This window comes from Fusarium sambucinum, chromosome I (assembly GCF_050947815.1).
Source record: "Fusarium sambucinum isolate potato_lamoka chromosome I, whole genome shotgun sequence".
NCBI lineage: Eukaryota > Fungi > Ascomycota > Sordariomycetes > Hypocreales > Nectriaceae > Fusarium > Fusarium sambucinum.
The window spans coordinates 10,615,233-10,634,136 of NC_139294.1; the positions used below are offsets into that span (position 1 = coordinate 10,615,233).

At 47.3% G+C, this 18,904-nt stretch overlaps 7 protein-coding genes across 7 annotated transcripts; 4 read left to right on the forward strand and 3 right to left on the reverse strand.

The window, feature by feature from the left end:
- Window positions 1-1,482: 1,482 nt before the first annotated feature.
- Window positions 1,483-4,735, forward strand: FSST1_006166 (chitin synthase I; the record flags this gene model as incomplete). The annotated part of the gene is made up of 4 exons (XM_083232509.1): window positions 1,483-1,501; window positions 1,883-2,127; window positions 2,187-3,970; window positions 4,018-4,735. 4 exons carry the CDS (start codon window positions 1,483-1,485, stop codon window positions 4,733-4,735), a joined length of 2,766 nt encoding a protein of 921 aa, XP_083089596.1.
- A 675-nt stretch (window positions 4,736-5,410) lies between these two features.
- FSST1_006167 (uncharacterized protein) lies at window positions 5,411-7,111 on the forward strand (the record flags this gene model as incomplete). Its single annotated transcript, XM_083232510.1, has 1 exon — window positions 5,411-7,111. One exon carries the CDS (start codon window positions 5,411-5,413, stop codon window positions 7,109-7,111), a length of 1,701 nt encoding a protein of 566 aa, XP_083089597.1.
- Window positions 7,112-9,200: 2,089 nt separating this feature from the next.
- Window positions 9,201-9,842, reverse strand: FSST1_006168 (uncharacterized protein; the record flags this gene model as incomplete). Its single annotated transcript, XM_083232511.1, has 1 exon — window positions 9,201-9,842. The coding sequence occupies one exon, from the start codon at window positions 9,840-9,842 to the stop codon at window positions 9,201-9,203; it is 642 nt and encodes a 213-aa protein (XP_083089598.1).
- A 1,875-nt stretch (window positions 9,843-11,717) lies between these two features.
- Window positions 11,718-13,889, forward strand: FSST1_006169 (uncharacterized protein; the record flags this gene model as incomplete). Its single annotated transcript, XM_083232512.1, has 2 exons — window positions 11,718-11,801; window positions 11,859-13,889. 2 exons carry the CDS (start codon window positions 11,718-11,720, stop codon window positions 13,887-13,889), a joined length of 2,115 nt encoding a protein of 704 aa, XP_083089599.1.
- A 94-nt stretch (window positions 13,890-13,983) lies between these two features.
- On the reverse strand, window positions 13,984-15,076 carry FSST1_006170 (SMP-30/gluconolactonase/LRE family protein; the record flags this gene model as incomplete). The annotated part of the gene is made up of 2 exons (XM_083232513.1): window positions 13,984-14,299; window positions 14,352-15,076. The coding sequence occupies 2 exons, from the start codon at window positions 15,074-15,076 to the stop codon at window positions 13,984-13,986; spliced, it is 1,041 nt and encodes a 346-aa protein (XP_083089600.1).
- A 409-nt stretch (window positions 15,077-15,485) lies between these two features.
- Window positions 15,486-17,223, reverse strand: FSST1_006171 (general substrate transporter; the record flags this gene model as incomplete). The annotated part of the gene is made up of 6 exons (XM_083232514.1): window positions 15,486-15,728; window positions 15,778-15,853; window positions 15,910-16,085; window positions 16,138-16,280; window positions 16,330-16,992; window positions 17,046-17,223. The coding sequence occupies 6 exons, from the start codon at window positions 17,221-17,223 to the stop codon at window positions 15,486-15,488; spliced, it is 1,479 nt and encodes a 492-aa protein (XP_083089601.1).
- Window positions 17,224-17,631: 408 nt separating this feature from the next.
- FSST1_006172 (SDR family NAD(P)-dependent oxidoreductase) lies at window positions 17,632-18,725 on the forward strand (the record flags this gene model as incomplete). Its single annotated transcript, XM_083232515.1, has 6 exons — window positions 17,632-17,699; window positions 17,755-18,228; window positions 18,282-18,339; window positions 18,385-18,437; window positions 18,492-18,614; window positions 18,665-18,725. The coding sequence occupies 6 exons, from the start codon at window positions 17,632-17,634 to the stop codon at window positions 18,723-18,725; spliced, it is 837 nt and encodes a 278-aa protein (XP_083089602.1).
- Window positions 18,726-18,904: the final 179 nt, after the last annotated feature.

Here is an 18,904-nt window from a genome sequence, read left to right on the forward strand (position 1 = left end):
GACCACAAAAAACTGATATTTTCTTCCAGTCATCGAGTATCTATATTTTTGGATCTTTGGTTTGGTTTGCTGATCAGGTACTGGTTGTGCGAGTGGAGTGGACGGGATGCAGGGCGGGCTGCAGCTTACTGTATTTTAGATTTGTATCTACTCCGTAGGAGATAAAATAAGCAGAAACAAGATGATGAATGGCTTGACTAGTCGAGTCTAATAACTAGAGTTCAACGGTAGATAGACATTCTACAAGTGATTAGAGAGAGCCTTGCAGTTCAGCTCAAAAGCCTTCAAGACATTACATTCGACGCAAAGGCTTGAAAATGGGCTGGGCTGGATGTTTTTGGGCTGGATATCTGGCGGAGGCGCGGCTTGAAGCTAGACTCTGGTTGGAATTGGAGGATTGTGCTAGGCTGCGGCTGGGCTGACAGAAGCTATATTAGTAGCCTAGCTGTTGGGCTGAGGTACAGCTGACCGCAGAAACACAGTAGAGTAACTACTGTAGAGTAAAGATAATAGACTTGCCTGCTCCTCCCCATGATATGTTGTTCATTTCTCTCTCTTGCACTTCATCATCTCCCATCAACCACGCTTGGAGACTTGATCCTTGCTCCTATCTTGCCTCATCCCTGTTGACGGTTCCAGCCGAGCCCCAAACTCGACGTCACTTACCTTTTGGCTTTCAACGAATTAGTTCTAATTATCAAGGACCCAGTTCTTTATCGGTCACTGGGTCAGCGGAGGATCATCCTTTGGTAACCCATCCGGGAAGCGTCTGAAACACAAAGGCCTTTTGCATTAAGGAACCCTTCCAATTCCTTGGATTTAGCGCAATAAACGGAGTCTGCCAAGGAGTTTGGTATTTTTCGGCGACGTTACGCATCTCTGCTCGCTGAGCCACAAAGAGTCGACGCAAACTGCTAGCCACTGATCCGACTCTTTGATACTGCTGCGGGCAGTCTGACATACATTTGGATTCGTCCTAAACCAATATTTTCGTCAGCTCTTTTTTTTCTTATCCTACACCCTTTTTCGTTTTTTTCTCCTTAAAACATCTTTGCATTCGTACAACGTTACGCAAAAGACACGCACCGCACCGCATCGCTTCGCGAAAGCAAACAAACAAACAAAACAGTCGGTCGGTCGGTTACTTGCCTGCTTTCCAGGCTTGGGTTGGCGGTAGTGGCCAAAAACGTTAGCCGATTGAAGTACAAGAGACGAAATTAGTAAGTCAGTTTATGATATTTAGGCCATGATCTTAGGCCATTTATTCTTGTACCCTGAAGCTTGGAGGTTATCTTTTCTGTTATCCTAGCTACCTGGAGTGGATCGCCCAGAAGCGAAACCCGGGGCAACCGCCAGCACATTCATCATCGTTGACAGTCAGAACCAACTTTATTAACCGCGCCCAGCCCAGTACGCATTCGAGTTACATACCTTCAAAACATATGCGAATAGCGCCCCAAGTGCGCAGTTACAATCGCAATCATGTCGTATAATCGCCTGGGTAAGTCAATCACTAGTGACCCTTTGATCATCATCTGGCCCCTTTCTCCCTTTCTGTCAATATGAGACAGACGAGACGAGACATACCCCTCCTCCCTCCCCTCGCTCTTAAACAACACACCCCTGGTTGTAATTGCGACTTGACAGTCTACTTGAATTCCTCTTTGTTTCGGGGAATTTCAACAGCATAAGAGACGAAATTACCCAGTTCACTTTATGATTTTTAGACCATACGCTTAGGTTATTTATGTTTTCTATCCTAAAGCTTAGAGGACCTCTCTGTTACCCTGGTTGGTAATTGCGACGACTCGGCTTGCCACGCTCACAACATAACATACATAACCTTTATTTCTCTGCACATATAGTCTAATTTCAATCGCAGACGACGATTACTACACAAACGAGATGGATCCTCGATACGGCGCTCAGCCTATGCCGCCGCATCGGTCACCTTCACCGGGTCAACATCATCATCCCATTCAGCCAGGCTATCAGCTCGACGATAACCCCTTCGACGATGGCCGCTACGGGCAGTATGGCCCCTCTTCACAGCATCTTGCTATGCCAGGCCCTGATCCTCATGGACGCTTGCCCACCCCTAGCGACCATTTAAGCCTTAACGCAGCCGTAAGTTTTTAAACGTTGCAGATACCCGAGTTTAAGCATCGTATTGACTTTGTTTTCAGCAATCAGTGGACAACCTGACCGGTTATGGTCCCCCTTCAGGAGGAGATTACGCTGTAAACCCAGAAGCGCATCACGATGCCTACTATAACCAGCCCTACGAGCCTCGTCCTCTGCCTCAACCTCAACATCAACATCAATCCTACGATCAAGGCTACGAACATGATTACGACGTTCCTGACAACCGACCTATGCTACCCCATCAGCACTCAGATGTCCCCAGCGAGCAATACCAAGAGCCACCCCAACAAGGTGGTGGCATACAGCGCCGAAAGACAGTCAAGCAATTTGCCCTGTATCGCGGCAACCTCGTTTTCGACTGCCGCGTTCCTCCCCTCCTTTTACAACAGAATCCCCACGGCGAGCGCGATGAATTTACGCATATGCGATATTCAGCTGCCACCTGCGACCCTAACGACTTTTACGACTGCGACTTTACGCTACGGCAAAGACTCTTCAGCAAGCCCCGCCATACCGAGCTTTTCATCGTCGTGACAATGTACAACGAGGACGAGGTTTTGTTTGCGCGTACCATGGCTGGCGTCTTCAAGAACATCGAGTACATGTGTAACCGACCAAACAGCAAGACATGGGGCAAGGACGCTTGGAAGAAGATCGTCGTGTGTGTTGTTAGCGATGGTCGATCCAAGATCAATCCTCGCACTAGGGCCTTGTTGGCTGGTATGGGTGTTTATCAGGAAGGCATCGCCAAGCAACATGTCAACGACAAGGCCGTCACAGCTCATATCTACGAGTATACCACGCAAACTCATGTGCAGATCAAGAGCAACGTTGTGCAGCTTGTTCACAGGCGCCAGCCTGTCCAGATGCTCTTCTGTTTAAAGGAAAAGAACGCCAAGAAGATCAACTCGCACAGATGGTTCTTTAACGCTTTTGGTCGCGTTTTGGAGCCTAACATCTGTGTTCTTCTTGACGCTGGTACACGACCTGGTGGAAGCTCAATTTACCATCTGTGGAAGGCCTTTGATCTTGAGCCTATGTGCGGTGGTGCCTGTGGTGAGATCAAGGCTATGTTGGGTACTGGTGGAAGGTTCCTCCTCAACCCTCTGGTCGCTGCTCAGAACTTTGAGTACAAGATGAGTAACATTCTCGATAAGCCACTTGAATCGGCATTTGGGTTCATTTCCGTGTTGCCTGGTGCTTTCTCGGCTTATCGCTACGTTGCCCTTCAAAACGATAAGAACGGAAAGGGCCCCCTCGAGAAGTACTTCCTAGGAGAGACCCTCCACGGAGGAAGTGATGCCGGCCTTTTCGAGTCAAACATGTACCTCGCCGAAGATCGTATTCTTTGCTTCGAGCTCGTCACCAAACGCAACTGCCATTGGATCCTGCAATACGTCAAATCAGCTACAGGCGAAACTGATGTGCCCGACACGGTGACGGAGCTAGTCCTCCAGCGACGTCGTTGGCTAAACGGTTCTTTCTTCGCTGCTATCTACGCCATTGTTCACTTCCTCGACTTCCTCCGGTCCGACCACACGTTCCTCCGAAAATTCGCCTTCTTTATCGAATTCATCTTCAACACAATCAACATGATCTTCGCTTGGTTTGCTATTGGCAATTTCTTCCTGGTCTTCAAGATTCTCACGACGAGTCTGGGAGACGAAACATTACTCGGAAGGACAGGCGAAATTCTCGGTGTCGTCTTCACTTGGCTCTACGGTGTATTCTTGATTACTTGCTTTGTGCTTTCACTCGGTAATCGGCCAGCTGGCTCTGGTAAGCTTTATTCTGCCATGTGCTGGTTCTGGGCTATCATCATGATGTAAGTTGACAGTGTCACCCGCCCTACTTGTTACTAACCTTCGCCAGCTATCTAATGTTTGCTGCAATCTTCATCTCGGTCAAGGCTATTATTGCCGACGTCAATGACGAAAACGGCTTCAATTTTTCCGACATATTCAAGAATAAGGTCTTTTATATGTTGATTATCTCGGTGATGTCAACCTACGGTATCTGGCTTATTGCATCGTTGATCATGTTGGACCCTTGGCACATGGTAACGTCATTCGCCCAGTATATGCTTCTTACACCCACCTTCACCAACGTTTTGAACGTCTACGCTTTCTGTAACACGCACGATGTTTCTTGGGGTACAAAGGGTGACGATAAGGTTGAAGAGCTTCCTTCCGTCAACACCAAAGACGGTACCGGAAAAACGGATCTGCCCGATGAGGGTGACCTGGATACACAATACCAACGCGAAATCGCTGTTTTTGCGCAAAAATTCGTGGAGGTCAAGACCGCCCCGACCCCTAGCCAGCTTCAAGAGAGGCAGATGGACTACTATAGAGGTGTCCGTACCGGTGTTGTGCTTCTTTGGATGGTTACAAATTTCGGTCTCGCAGCTCTCGTCCTTAGTTCGGCCGGCCTAGACCGAATCAGCTCCAAGACAGATAAGGAGGCGGACCAACTAAGCCGCTCTAACATCTACATGTCTATCGTCTTGTGGAGTGTTGCGGGCCTCAGTGCGTTCAAATTCATCGGTGCGATGTGGTTCTTGGTTGTGCGTATGTTCCGCGGCGTGTAGGAGGCTTTTGGGGAGCGCGCGACGCAGAGGAAACGGGGGACAGTTCATCCCAGGTCTTCACTTTATACCCTTTCACGAAAGATATGTATGTATTTTATGTTGATGTTTCCGTAAGTCTTAGGTACAAAAACAAATAGCCTAAGAAATCTGATCTAAAGAGCATAATGCTCATCTACTGATTTCGTCCCTTATGTGGAACTACCTACTACCTCGTACCCAATGCATGCCAGCATCCGTGATCCAAAACGATGGTTTACCTAGGTATTCTTGGACCAATGCAACTTCCCGTCGTTTTGGCAGTGAATTTTCAGGCATTCTCTGGTTTGCAAACAATTTGGTACTGGTTGCCTAAGATACAAAACAATTTCAGGCACCAGATCCACCACCGCCAGCTCAGTCTTCCATACCCACCAGCATCAGCACAGTACTCAGACATCTAGTCAGAAACTCCCCTCTACAGAGATAGAAAAGATCCCTCAGGGTACCTATCAAAAATATTGGACGCCAGAAACAAAAGAGACGAAATTGGTAGGTTAGCTTATGCTACTTAGACCAGACTTCTTGGGTTATTTATTTTTATTTCTCAAGACTTAGGAGGCTAACTTTTTGCTACCCATTAGATCATCTATACAAAATCTCACAAGAAGAGGCCTAGCAAGAAGACCTGCGCTCAGGATGACCAAGTCGGCATCGCTGCTTAGTCTCTCACCTGAGCTTATCTTCCAAATCATCGACCACACCAACTGTCCCTCCACAATACTTCCCCTCGCTCTCACTTGCTCTGCCTTGTATAGCCAATGCCAGCCCGTTCTGGAGCAACATCGTGAAGCTTACAACAAGTACAAAATTACGTCGGACTTGTCCCCGGAAACAGTGCCTCATCTACTAAGAGATGGCCCCACGGCGGAAATCGAGCAATGGCATGTTCGAGAACTAGAGATCTGGGGTAGCCGAGAAAGCTGGAGAGACTGGCGGCCGTGGGCCCCAGAGCTGCCTGGTGCATACGGGCTTGCTGAAGAAGCTCCTTCGAGATCATCGTTGAGTACACGAGACGTACAGAGATTGACTCGCAAGGGGATCGAGTTGTGGGACTTCTTTGACTTCGAGATCAGCGATGCCCAAGAAAATTTGCAATCAGGCAGTGATGCATATCTTAAACTACTCCTCGTCGCATCATGCCCTCGACTTCACAGCATTAGATTTGTCAACCGACCGGACGATCTCTGGACAAGTCTCTTCTGGATTGAGAGAACTATCCAACGGAGCAGGAGCCTTGGCGGCACATGGTCACCGGGCTTTCAGTCGATACAGAATATGGCGGTTGGTGTTTCAGTAGGCTTATCCCCCGATGAAGAAGAACAAGAAGTGGTGCATGGTTCCATCCTTGCAACGCTTTTACACCTCCCGCACCTTAAGAACCTGCATATCTGTGGAGTTTTCCAAAGCCAAGAGTCGGAAGAAGAAGACGAGGATTTCGAATTCCACGAAGTGTATGAGTTTCCCATCTCCACATCAAGTGTCGAATGCCTGTTTCTCGATAGTCCCTCCGACCTTTCCTTAGAATTCTACGACGCCCTTGCCAGCGCACCAAAAGATCTGGACACGCTCGTTATCCGGGCCCGGAGTTCGACTACACGTCCACTCGAGGACATTGACACGCTCGTAACCGCCCTATCCTTCGAGAGCCCGCAACTAAAGCGGCTCATCGCTTACAACGGCACAGGAATCCATGGCAACGGGGTCTCTTCACATCTCCCTACTAACTTCAGGGCTTTTGAGGCCATGACACATTTCAGCATAGCAGCTACTGACATCGAAGAGGAGGGTTACGGGATCACTGGCAACCCAGCTGTAGAAAATTTGCAAGATGAAGAGCGCCAACAAGCCTTTCCACCTTACATGGAGGCAATTTATGTCTGGGGACACACTACATTTCAAGACTATGAAATTGACGCATGTGAAAATCTCGATTTCTTACTCGCTCGACTTATTGAGTCAGGCGATTACAAGGACCTCAAAGTCATATACGTCGAGCACGTGGAAAGAATGCATGGTAATAAGATCAATGAAGCCTTTGCCGTCGAAACGGGACAGCTTGCTTTCCCAAAGACTCTGGCTGCCGGACGAGACGCCGGTGTGCACGTCTACACGCTCATGAACAGAGAGGATGGAGGCTATTGGAAGAGCTTCCCTGCCAGGCCTGATCGTTTCGACCTCAAAACTGGTCCTTGCGGAGAAAGGCCGGCGGACTGGAGGCTGAACCTTTATACGGGCGAATGGGGCCCGGATTGTAAGGGATGCGGAGACTGTGACAAATGCCTGGCGGTCTATCCTTCTGAGATGTGGGAGAAGATGAAAAATGGAGTCGCGGCATAAGGAAAGGGAGCAGGAGAGGACAGGACCTTCACGCCGCCGATTGTCGAAACCTCTTCCCTCCTTCTCGCCTTTCCCATTGACACCGACCTCAGGACATTGGAAACTCCAGCCGCTGAAAGCGAAGGGGATGAACTAGTAAGTTGGTTTATGCTATTTAGGTCATAATTCTTAGGATAATTATTTTTATACTTTAAGACTTATAAGGCTAACCCTTTTGCTCCTTAGCAGTCGTCCTTTAAAGATCGTGGCACAAAGCACAACGATGAGGCTATCACAGCCCATATTGACGAGTACACTACTCATACCTATATAGGCAAATCTAGGTAGCAAAGAAAAGAAGAAGAAAAAAGCCACTTCCTAACTTCATATCCCATAGTTCCCCTGACCGATTTCCATGATACCGTGAGGGTCATTTATGAATGTACTCATAGCTCCGTATCATATGCTGTACAGAACGTTTCAGCGCAAGGACATAGGCATACCTTTATCGTGGGAAATGCCAGCATGGGTCGATAGCTCGTTTTTCTGGGAATAAATGATGTCCCAACTAACATGGCTATGATCTATCAGATTACCGACACATGCTACCTCATCAGCACTCGGATGTCCCTAGAGAGCAATACCAAGAGCCACCCGGCAGGGTGGTGGTACACACACCGAGAACCACCAAAATAGTTCCTAACAGGTGTGTTGTGGAATCTGGGGAAACCTGATGCGTGTGTCAGTGGGCAGCAAAGATTTGCTTCATAAGTCTTAGGGAACAAAAATAAGTAGTCTAAGATGTATGGTCTAAGTATCATAAATTAACCTCCTAATTTCGTCTCTTGTGCTTCTAGCAGCCAACCTTTCTGATACCCTGAGGATGTGGTATCTCTTGAAGTTCGACAGTTTTTGAGAAGGTTCACGATGTTCACCCGGACGTCGCCAGATTCGGGCCTCGCCAGCCTCGAGGCGTTGCTGGACCATCGTTTGATGAGCTTGGTGGTTTGCGGGTCTGGTACAATGAGACTAAATCCATGATGGGAGCAACTAATCCTAATAGTCATGACCAGGTCCAGCTAACTTAGGATCAGTACTGTATCACCCCAAACTTCATCCAAGAAACTCACTCGTCCCCTCCTTTCCCTCAATGATCCCCATGCCGCGCGTCCGACGCGTCGTCCTCATCTTTCTTCACAAACTTCGTCCTCCCACCTCTACCAGCCTCAAACAAACCCCATCCCCCTCTTCCACCACTCCCCCAATCCCCTCTCCTCCATGAACTTTGCAAACTCCTTCACCTCCCCCGTCTCGTCAAACCCCGTTCTTCTCACACCCTCCGGCACAAGCACAGGCGCTGGCTTCGCGACGCATCTGAAATCTTTGTACCGTAGAGCCTGTACCGTAGACACCCACTCCGTCAGTCCCGCCTCGTCGCGCGCTTCGGCAAACATTATTCCCGGTGAGCCGCCACTGCGCACGAGAAGCCAGTCTACATTGAGCTGCTGGGCTGCGCGGCGGACGCGTGAGAGCTTTTTGCGGGATGTTATGTGGTGGGTTCTTATTAGGCAGTTGAATAGTGACTGGGTTTGTGACATGGCAGTAAAGTGTTTTGGGAGTTAAAGATTGAGAGAGTAGACGTCATGATAGTAGACATCTTGATCAAACATTTGTGGATCCCATTGGCTACGTCTACTACAACTGCAATCACAATGAATCACGACCAGCTGTGTCAAAACATATAAAGGTGCTAAGGTATATTGGCCTCCAGAGGCATAGGAAACAAAATTAGTTGGTCAATTTATGCTATTTAGGTCAGATTTCTTAGGCTGCTTATTTTTGTACCCTAAAGCTTCAAGGTCGTGTCTTCTGCTACCCACTAGGGTAGTTACGTCAACAATTGAGAAGATAATTCACGAGTATAGTTCACCGGTTTGCTGACCTGTAACAGTTTGTTTAATTATCGACTGGGTATACATGTATAATCTATAAATGACTTGAAAAAGTGCATCGTGCACCGGATATCATATAACAAAAATTGATATAAAAAAAAGAGACCAACGCTTCATCCATCAATCGTAGCCGTAGATATTTCGTCAGATCATCCCAATTAAGCAGCAATCATGAAACCAGCGACACCTGCAGCGGCGGCAGCAGCAAATTTGCTGATACCGCGAGCAAAGCCGGCGTCGTTAACAGTGGTGGGCAGGGTGAGGGGAGTATAGTTGGGGAGTGCAGTCTCCATGTTGACAGTCTTGGTGGTGCTAGCAGCAGTGAAAATGACGGTGCCAAGAACAGAGCACTCTGAGCCGCCCAGCTCCTCGTTGATCTCGTCAAGGTCATCCTGACTGGCACAATTCTGGACAAACTTGATCAAATCGTCACCTTTGTCCATCTCCCACTCGGCCAAGGTGGTGTAGTAGCTCATCAATTCAGATGAGATTGAAGAAGGGGCCTCCAGAGTGCAGGAATCGCTTGGGGTTCCAGCAGTGCTGAGAAAGTTTCTGAGACGGCCTGTGGGAGTGGGAAAGGCTCGTAGGATGGAAGTAGCTGAGCTTTGGCATTCATCATCCGAGCCGCGAGCAAAGAGGGCGTTGATGCTGCGCTTGTTGGGAGAGAAATTGGGGACTTGGTTTGTGACGTGAAGAGTCTGGAAGATGTGAACGACGTCGACGTGCTTGACATCACGAGTAGAAACGCTCGCAGCAGCAGCGGCGGTAGCGCCGAGGATAGTGAGGTACTTGGTCTGCATATTTGCAAGTGTGTTTGTAGTGGATAAACTTGTGTGTGAAGTTGTGATGTTTCTGAGAGATTATGATAGAAGAACTTGAAGCGGGAACACAGGGTCTACTTATACTATGTGATGACTGGTGTTTGCAATGTCACGATCGACAGAAAACAGGATCACACCGGGAAGTCAATCTTTCTGGACCCTCTGCGGCTGCCTATCAACCCACTCTGAGGCATTGTCTAACAGCTCACTCGTTGGCCAACACGAGGGAAATGAGACTCTGTGAGGCACAGCAACACGAAAAAGCCTGACAAGGTAAGCAATGGAGATCGTATCCCTGCAGGACAAATCCTAGCAAGGCTGAGCGGAGGCGGAAACGGAACGAAGGAAGAGTCTAGTTAATTGCCAAACTGGGGTCCTGTATATCCACCACAAAGCCTTAATCTCACCGATGTTTGGCTGTATTGGATAGATTGTATAGGTGGATTTATATAGGAAATAAGTTTTTGTCAGATTTCAAGCCACCATGTGCGATGGAAGGAAAATAGAAGCCTGGTTGTCTGTCGAAACGGTATGGAGGTGGCGCACTTTAGAGTCCAGTGTGTAGCCGCCGCCTGGTAAGGCTCAAGTGACACCAAAAAAAGCCTAAAATACCCAGGGACCTACAGCTCAACTAGGCTGGGTCTCATCCCTGTAACCAATATCACTGTCACTTAATCGTTAAGATAAGATAAGACACATTGTTGCCTTGCGATCAAATCCATACATTTGTGATCGACTTGATGACTTCATTTAACGCCAAGTTATGACTTCATCCGCAAGGCGCAAGGGTTCAGCCATGGTTTTGGTAGCTTGGCATTGCACGATTAACGGCAAACTAACCAACAAACTACTTTGTTTGTGTCTTTCTTTAATGCTGGCGGTTAATTGTAATCGAAGCACTCTTCACAGGCATTGGCAGTGACAGTCATAGCGTTGCAGTACGAACTGCCTAATCGGGAATTCAGTGCGAACACTCCACGTCAAGACAACACACGGAACAATGGTAATGCCAATGACCGACTACAGTTCTTTCTATGGGTAAAACTACTGTTTAATTCCTCTCTTATCTACTAAACTACCCACCTTAATTGGAGAAGTAAATGCCGGCTAGAGATATCATCTAAAAGCTGGGTGCGCATCATCATGGTTACTCACACCCAAGTTGAAAACTCTAAATAGTGACATAGAGAACAATAGTATATAAACTAGAGGATCCAAAATTGGAGGTAGACGATGGCTCCTTACAACCTGACTTGATAAAACTTAGTACCTATCCATCTGGAATTTATCGAACGAGACAATGGGGATACAGAAAGGTGCCCAGTCGATTCTATCTTTTCAGGATATCTATATTTTAATATGAACATACAATTCTTAGGTGGTAGTGATCCGACTGGGAGGGAATTAGAGGCCTGTTTGAGATATTCTGATTTACACGTGAGCCAGCCATAGTTGTATGGAAAACAATCCTGGGGCCGTGAATTTGGGTTTGGACCTGACACAACAACAGCACATTATCATGGCGGTCAACTCGCAACTTTTATCCCAGCATTGATTTTCTCTTCTGACGAATAAAAAATCATTCTTCCTTTTCTTCGACCGGGGGAATTGGTTTTGAGGCCGCTCATTGGGTCTCACTTGCAGCCACCAACAGCTTTTTACAGGGTTTACAGGAAATGCAGTCGATACCTCAAATATGGGCGAAAAAGAAGTCACGACCGCAAAGCGATTCTACATAAAATGACGGCCAATTTCGTAACCTGTCTGACTATCTTTCTTCATCCTCATTTTTATTTACATTAGCATTTTTATGCGAAACTTGTTGAACTCGGTTATTTTCCAAGTTATCAATTCATGTCTGACCAAATTGACGAGTCGACGCAACATAATGCGGTCGACTCGCCGGATGATGCAGTACCTACCAAGCCTTCACTCAGGGTGAGTCGGTCACACTTGATAATAACGTCATTCCACTAACAATACTACTGTCACTAGGTACTAGAAGCAGGCTCATCGAGTCGCTTTAGTCGGGAAGAAGACCTTCACAATGGTCCCTTACTATTAGCCTTGGGTGATGGCCAGGAAGATCCTATCGTTTCACACCCTGAACTGTATCTGACCTCTCAATATTCCGATTACCGTCAACCAGAAGAGAGTGTACTGCCGTACATGCCCTTAGGACGACCAGAGACATTGCCCACGATGGCTATGACTTCGTCGACAACGTCACAATCAGGGCCCTCGCTTTCTGTACCTCCAGAAAGCATCCCGTGTTCAGATCCGTCGCGTCAGGCGTTCCCTGTGACTTCTGAAGCTGTACCAGATCCCAATCAATTATTCCCCGGAGAAGTGACAGAAAGCTCAGTTGTCAGGGACAGTGACGCTTTTTCATTTTCTCAATCTTACGAGTTTTCGTGGCACGAGGATTCTGGCCTTTGCTTTGGTGGAGAGCCATTTGGAGTTGTAAGAACACCAGATGATAGGTTCTCCAAAGTCGATCCAGGCTCCGAACGTGCCTTGTCAGAACCACACGAGCCTGCAGCAAGTTTTATGGGCCAAGGTATTCTAGATGGCATACTCGCCTCTCTCAGTATGGACGGTATAGGAAGTTCTATCGAGCACTTGAGTCCTATGATATTACATGGGGACCTTGAGCTAGAGTCTGCGACGAGTTCCGTTTTGAGCAGCACCGCCAGCTCTTCGGGAATAATAGACTTCGATGTCATCGCAGAACCTTCTGATCCAAAGCTATTGATCGCTATGCACAAGTATGCAGAGTGGGCAGTGGAACTGCTCATGGATGACTTCTACAGGTCATGTGCGTCACAAGTATCAAAAGGACGATCTACGAGAGCATCGGAGAACGTGGCCGGATCTGCCTCGAACGATGAGGAGGGCAAAAGAAAGGGCGTCAACGGAAGATCCAGGGTTGAACTGAAGTCTGGCAAACGCAAAGCAATGGGTGGTGATGAGGAAAGTGAAGATGAGGGTGCCCGGGACAAGAAGAGAAAACCATCTGTCACTGAAAAGAGCAACAAGCGCCGGCGCTGGGCTTGTCCATATGTCAAATGGAATCCGAAGAAGTATACGTGCAAGGTTGGTCCCACACAACTCAGGGGCATAAACGCCCATATCAAAAATGTTCATTTCAAAGAACACTGCGACAGGTGTTGGTCCATTCACTCAACGAGTGAGGAGGAACTGGCGCATCGAAAATACAGTCAAACTTGTTTCCTCTCTGACCGTCCGCCTGGGTTTATGACAAAAGAAATGTCTTCCGAGATCTTTGAGAATAAACCCAGTGGTTTGTCTCACGAGGAGCAATGGTTCAGGTTCTACAGCATTCTTTTCCCGGGAGAACCTCAAGGCTTTAGCCCTTACGTCAATGAGATGACAAGTGACTTTATGGACCGGGCGGAAGTTCGTTTTCGCAGTGAAGAGTCTCGAAAGATACTTGAAGAAGTGATTTTAGAATCGGAATTTGGTGGAGCCAAGCGCAAACAAATTATCGAAGTAATATGGACCAAGTATCTTGCTCGAATATTTCGCGAGGACGACCTCAACAATCAGAATTCTTGTACATCGGCCTCCCACAAAACTCAAGTCATTGAGAATTCCCAGTCCAGCCAGGCCGATATTCCTGGTACAGGCACAGATATCACAGAGTGCGATCCTCTGTATCACGCATCCTCACCATCTCCCGGAGAAACATGCATCTCTCACCAGTTTCCTTGGTTCGAATTTCCAGACCTCCCTACGTTTGACCCCCAACCTGTCGAAGGCGAGACAGTTCTTGGGAACCAAACTTCCAATGCTTGGCTTGACTCGACGGAGTTTGAGAATTTTCTAATTAGCATCCAACCACGAGGCTCTCAAGGTTGCTCTGAGGGGATATTCGACAGACCTTTTGACAGTAACTTTGAGGACTCCTTGTACAGCAAGCTTGACGTCAATGGAGACTACCAGGAAAACATTTCAGGTGCATCGAATTGGGTCGAGAACGAGTTGCTTTTAGAGCAAGCATAATGACCCCTTTACCTTGTTATCTTACATTTTAGTTCATATTACGTATTATAAATCGAATTTGATTATATGCAACGATTTCTTGTTATACCTGTTCTTAAATATTGAGTAAAGCTCCCTTCACACCATTGCCCAGCTGTGCTCGCCACATCTTGTTTTCATTAAGCATGAAAAGTTCGCCGTTTTTGCCGAAGCAAAAGTTTGCAACGCCGCCCTCGATAAGAATCTTGCCTAGTAATATTCCACCTGGCGACCAGATACTGACTCCATCACCGCAGCCACTGTAGACGTTACCGCTTGTATCACACTTGATTCCATCGGGTACGCCAACGTCGGCCATGGCGAAAAGTCTTCGGTTGATGAGAAAGGGTTGGTCTGAGTAGGCCGTGACGTCAAAGGCATAACTGATAGTACTGCTGTCAGTAAATTGTCTTTGTGAATTATGGTAAGTACTGTTCAACTTACATGTTTGATACGCGAGAATCATCGGTTGATCCATCGCCGTGTATCCAGTCCGTATCAGTGATATAAACAATATTCTCATCAGGACTAAAGCAGATACCGTTCGGCCTGCCAAATCCATCTGCAATCGCCCTTATAGACTCATCACTAGGATCATATCGATAGACTTGGCATGGTAATCTTGGTTTGGGACGTATACCCTGTTCATATCCATAGATTGGGTCCGTGAACCAGATAGACCCATCAGAATGAACAACCACATCATTGACAGAGTTGAAATCTCTTCCGTGGAACGAACTGATAAGAGTCGAGCAGCGATATGGGGGCGCAGATTCCATAAAGACAAGGCCACCAGGCTCATCCAACGTGCCTTGTGAACAGAAGAGAACACCGCCTTTGTAGTTCACGCCCCCGTTGGCCATGGGCACAGCCGGTGCGTCGATCTCCTCACAGCCAAGAAACGCCCCATCGGGAGAAAGGTCGACTTTTCTTATCTGAATTTTCCGCTGTCCAGTTTGTGGATCACTGTATTGGTTGCTCGTGATGAAAAGGGAGTTGTGCTCGGGAATAAAGACGCCGGCTTCGTGGGCGAAGGGATAGTCATGATTCTCGTGCAGAAGGTCCAACTTTGGAGAGGTACCGAAGATGGCTTGCCCGTCGTTATGATATGCTTTGAATGCCATGTTGCAACATCTATTAAAGGGTATAGGCGATTCGGCTGCAGACATGTAAACAATAAGTTTGATGTTTTTCGGGAGAAATACGACAATAATATGGCTTGTTGGAGTTCATAATCACTGTTTGCGTTGAAGAGCTGTCGTCGGTCATCGGGCTTTGGTGTTACAGTTTAGACTAAATAATGCGGCTTATGCTACCCCTCAGCGGCAAATGCGTGCAGGGAACCGATCACTGAGAAGTCGCATAATATCTCAATCGCCGGGCCTATGAGAAGATATAACGTTTACTATCGAGCGGTGCCCTGCGACTTTTTGTCCATTGTACAAATTATCGGCATGAACTGTTGCGCGTCGAAATAGTATATGTGTCCAAATACACTAATTGAGATGAGGCTATATCTTACTAAAAATAAATACAAATAATTCGAGAAACTCTCGATTTAAAGGATCCAAAACTCATCTAGGCAGTGCCATCTCGATCCACAGACTCTAACATGACCACAGTACCATGACTCTTCTCATCCAGGGTCCTGGCAATGTCCTCACCGCCGAAAAGATGGTCAACATCCTCCAACTCCAAACCCTTGGTCTCAGGGAAGAATAGGAAGATGAGGGGAACCCAGAGAGCGTTCAGTACTGCAAAGATGATATAGGTTCTCCAGCCAATGTTGTTGATCGATATGGGAGTGATTTGTACAATCATCTGAAAACGAGTTAGTAGGAGCCATCTCTTGTTGGAGTAGAAAGCTTACGTAGTTGAAGATCCAGTTGGCGGCTGTAGAAATAGACGAACCACGCTGTCGCAGGCGAAGGGGCAAGATCTCGGAACTAGATAGAGTGTGTTAGTGAAAGTTTTAACTCTGTGTTTCAGTATCAAAACTTACGGGTATACCCAAACAGTAGCCTGGAAACCGACAGTAAATGCTCCTTGGAATATGAAAAGCATTGCTGCTGCTGCAATTCCTGAAGCATGTGCCGAGGCTGTGTTATTCTCCACTTGATAAATCAGTCCAGCTTGAACAGCCATAGTGGCGGCCATGACACTGATCATGGATAGGAGCTACAACGGTGTCAGCTAGAGTAATTATTGGGATTTGAGTGTTCGTGCTTACCAGGGGCCTACGTCCAATTCGATCGATCAAAAACCATGGAATAAAAGATGCGACAAAGAACCATGTCTGTAGGAAACCTGACATGAGAGCTGACATGTGAGCAGAGAAGCCAACGCTCTTCTCAAACAAAGTACTCGAATAGTCTAGAATCGTCAGTATACTATTACAGCATCAGAACCAAAGAAAACTTACAAATGATAGCGTTGATGCCACCCAACTGCTGGAAGGATTGTATGGCGCACGCCAAAATGAGTCTCTTGCGAGACTTGATACTATCTTCCTTGAGAAGGTCTTTCCAAGAACCAGAACCAATCGACGTCTCATAGGCGACAGTTTGAGTGATGACACTATGAAGAACCCGCACGTCAGGGTCATCGATAGAAGTACCCTGGATTTGAGCGAGAACCTGAAGACACTCCTCTGGTCTGTCATGTGCTGCCAGCCAACGTGGTGTCTCGGGGATGATGTTCAAGAGACAGATCATGACAATGATGGGGACACATTGAAGGATAACGGGGACACGCCAGGCGTAGCTTCCTTGGTGAGAAGACAGAGCATAGTCTATCCAATAGACAAGAAAGATACCAAAGTTGAGAGTCGAGAGCTGGGCACAGACGTAGATTCCTCTGCTGGACTTGGGACTGAACTCTGCCTGCATAACAGGGACAGTCGAATTGATAGTACCAAGCCCAAGACCCGAAACTATTCGCCCGACAATCATCATAGCTCGGTTATAAGAAGAAGCCTGAAGGATAGCACCAATGATCAAGACGATGCAGCCGATAAGGATTGAGCGACGACGACCGAGCTTTTCGCCCCAGATGGCTGCAAAGATGGCACCAAAGAAACATCCAACTAAGGAGTCCAACGTAAGTAAATATCATCAATGTTTTGGGAGATTCACATACTTTCGAAAATGGCAACAATAACACCAATCATATCGGCATCAGGATCATCAAATGTGTCCTTGAAGGCTGAAGTGTTGACAAGACCACCCATGAGGCCATTGTCATAGCCAATGAGCATAAAGCCCAGCGATGTCAAGACACTGACGGTCAAGATGAGGCTTTGACCCTGCAACTCCATGTTGGCGGTCAATGATTGTTTCAATGCACCAGAGTTGTGACAGAGAGGATGAGGTTTCAATGTTGAATCTTGGAGATGCTAGCTATTGAGACGAACAGCCAAGCGAGAGGCATGATGGGTTAATAAAGACATCTTGATAGTTTAGCGTTATCTGGGGTCCCCATGTTTCCTAGCTCAATGCTGCGGGGAAGGTTTGACGTTCTCCAGACTCGATCAGACGAGAAGAAACGTTCTAGACTCAAACCATTTGCCGTCGGTGTTTGAAACGGCATTTGGAGTTGCCGATGGCGGTCAATGCATGGGTTTTCGGATAGTCGGCGGAGCTAGGTCTTCAAGGTTAGCGTTTCCTATAAGACGTCAGTGTTGATGATCAAAGAAACATGTTGCAGATTGTAGGAACGAACAAAGATGATGCTTCGATTACAGCCAGTCGACAATAATATCAAAGGCCGATTGGCTTTGGTGACGGGCTCAAGGTGTGTCGTGATCCAATGAGAAACAAAGTATGATGAATTCAACTGACATCTATAGTGGCGGAATAGGTTCCGCTGTGGCCAGAGTCCTTGCTTCTGAAGGCTGCGATATTGCCATTCACTACTCCTCCAACAAAGATAAGGCAGACAAGCTCGCACAAGAGCTAATCAAAACCCACCCATCACAGTTGTTTGTGACAGCACAAGCAGATCTCTCAGACAGGGAATCAACAAGATCCCTGGTACCAAAGTTACTCAGCCAAGACGTTGTATCATCCAAGCACAAAGCGGTTTCGATTTTGGTAGCAAACGCAGGACTGGGACGACGAATCCGCGATGTAGCAGATATAGAAGAGGATGACTGGGATGAAATGATGGAGATCAACAGCCGAAGCCAGTTTGTTGTTACGAAGGCTTGTATCGAAGGTATGAGGAAGCAAGGATGGGGACGAGTGGTTCTGGTCGGAAGTATCGCTGCGAGAGGGAGCGGGCTTAATGGATGTCACTATGCGGCTTCTAAAGGAGCACTTAGGTAAGTTGGACCCGAGAGCTGCAATATTTGGCTATACTGACGAAATTTCAAAGTTCGATGGGCCAGAATCTGGCTACTTTGCTAGCACCCGAAGGCATCACAGTAAACACTGTAAGTTATTTCATGTCTTTCGATGGCCCAAGCCTAACCGTATAGGTTTCTCCAGCCATGATCGGCTCTACTGGGATGATTCCACCTCCAAAATCTGAGTATGTCTTGATTCCTCACAAGGAGGTGCCACGGTAGCTAATTTCTGATCACAGGACTTGGGAGAAAGGATGCGATCTGGAAAGCCTCAAGGAAACAGACCCCGGACTTGCCATTGCAGCTTCTGTACCAGTCCATCGATTAGGGTGTCCCGATGAAGTTTGTAACGTGATAAGCATGTAAGTCTGCATTGCGTGAGTGTGCTGAAGTTTGCTGATCCCATTCATAGGCTGGCAAAGAGCGGATACTTGACTGGCCAGGATATATTACTTAGCGGTGGCTTGAAATAGATACCTAAACAATACAGAAGCAGTGGTATATAGAATGCGGTAGAGCTGCCCGGGGATCGTGATATTGCGTCCCGTAATTCATGAATTTGGAGCAATTGCCGATTACCCGAAAATGGCGGAACATTCCGTCGTCGTTCACGTACCTTCCTCCTTGTGACTTTGGCGCTTGGACTACCGAA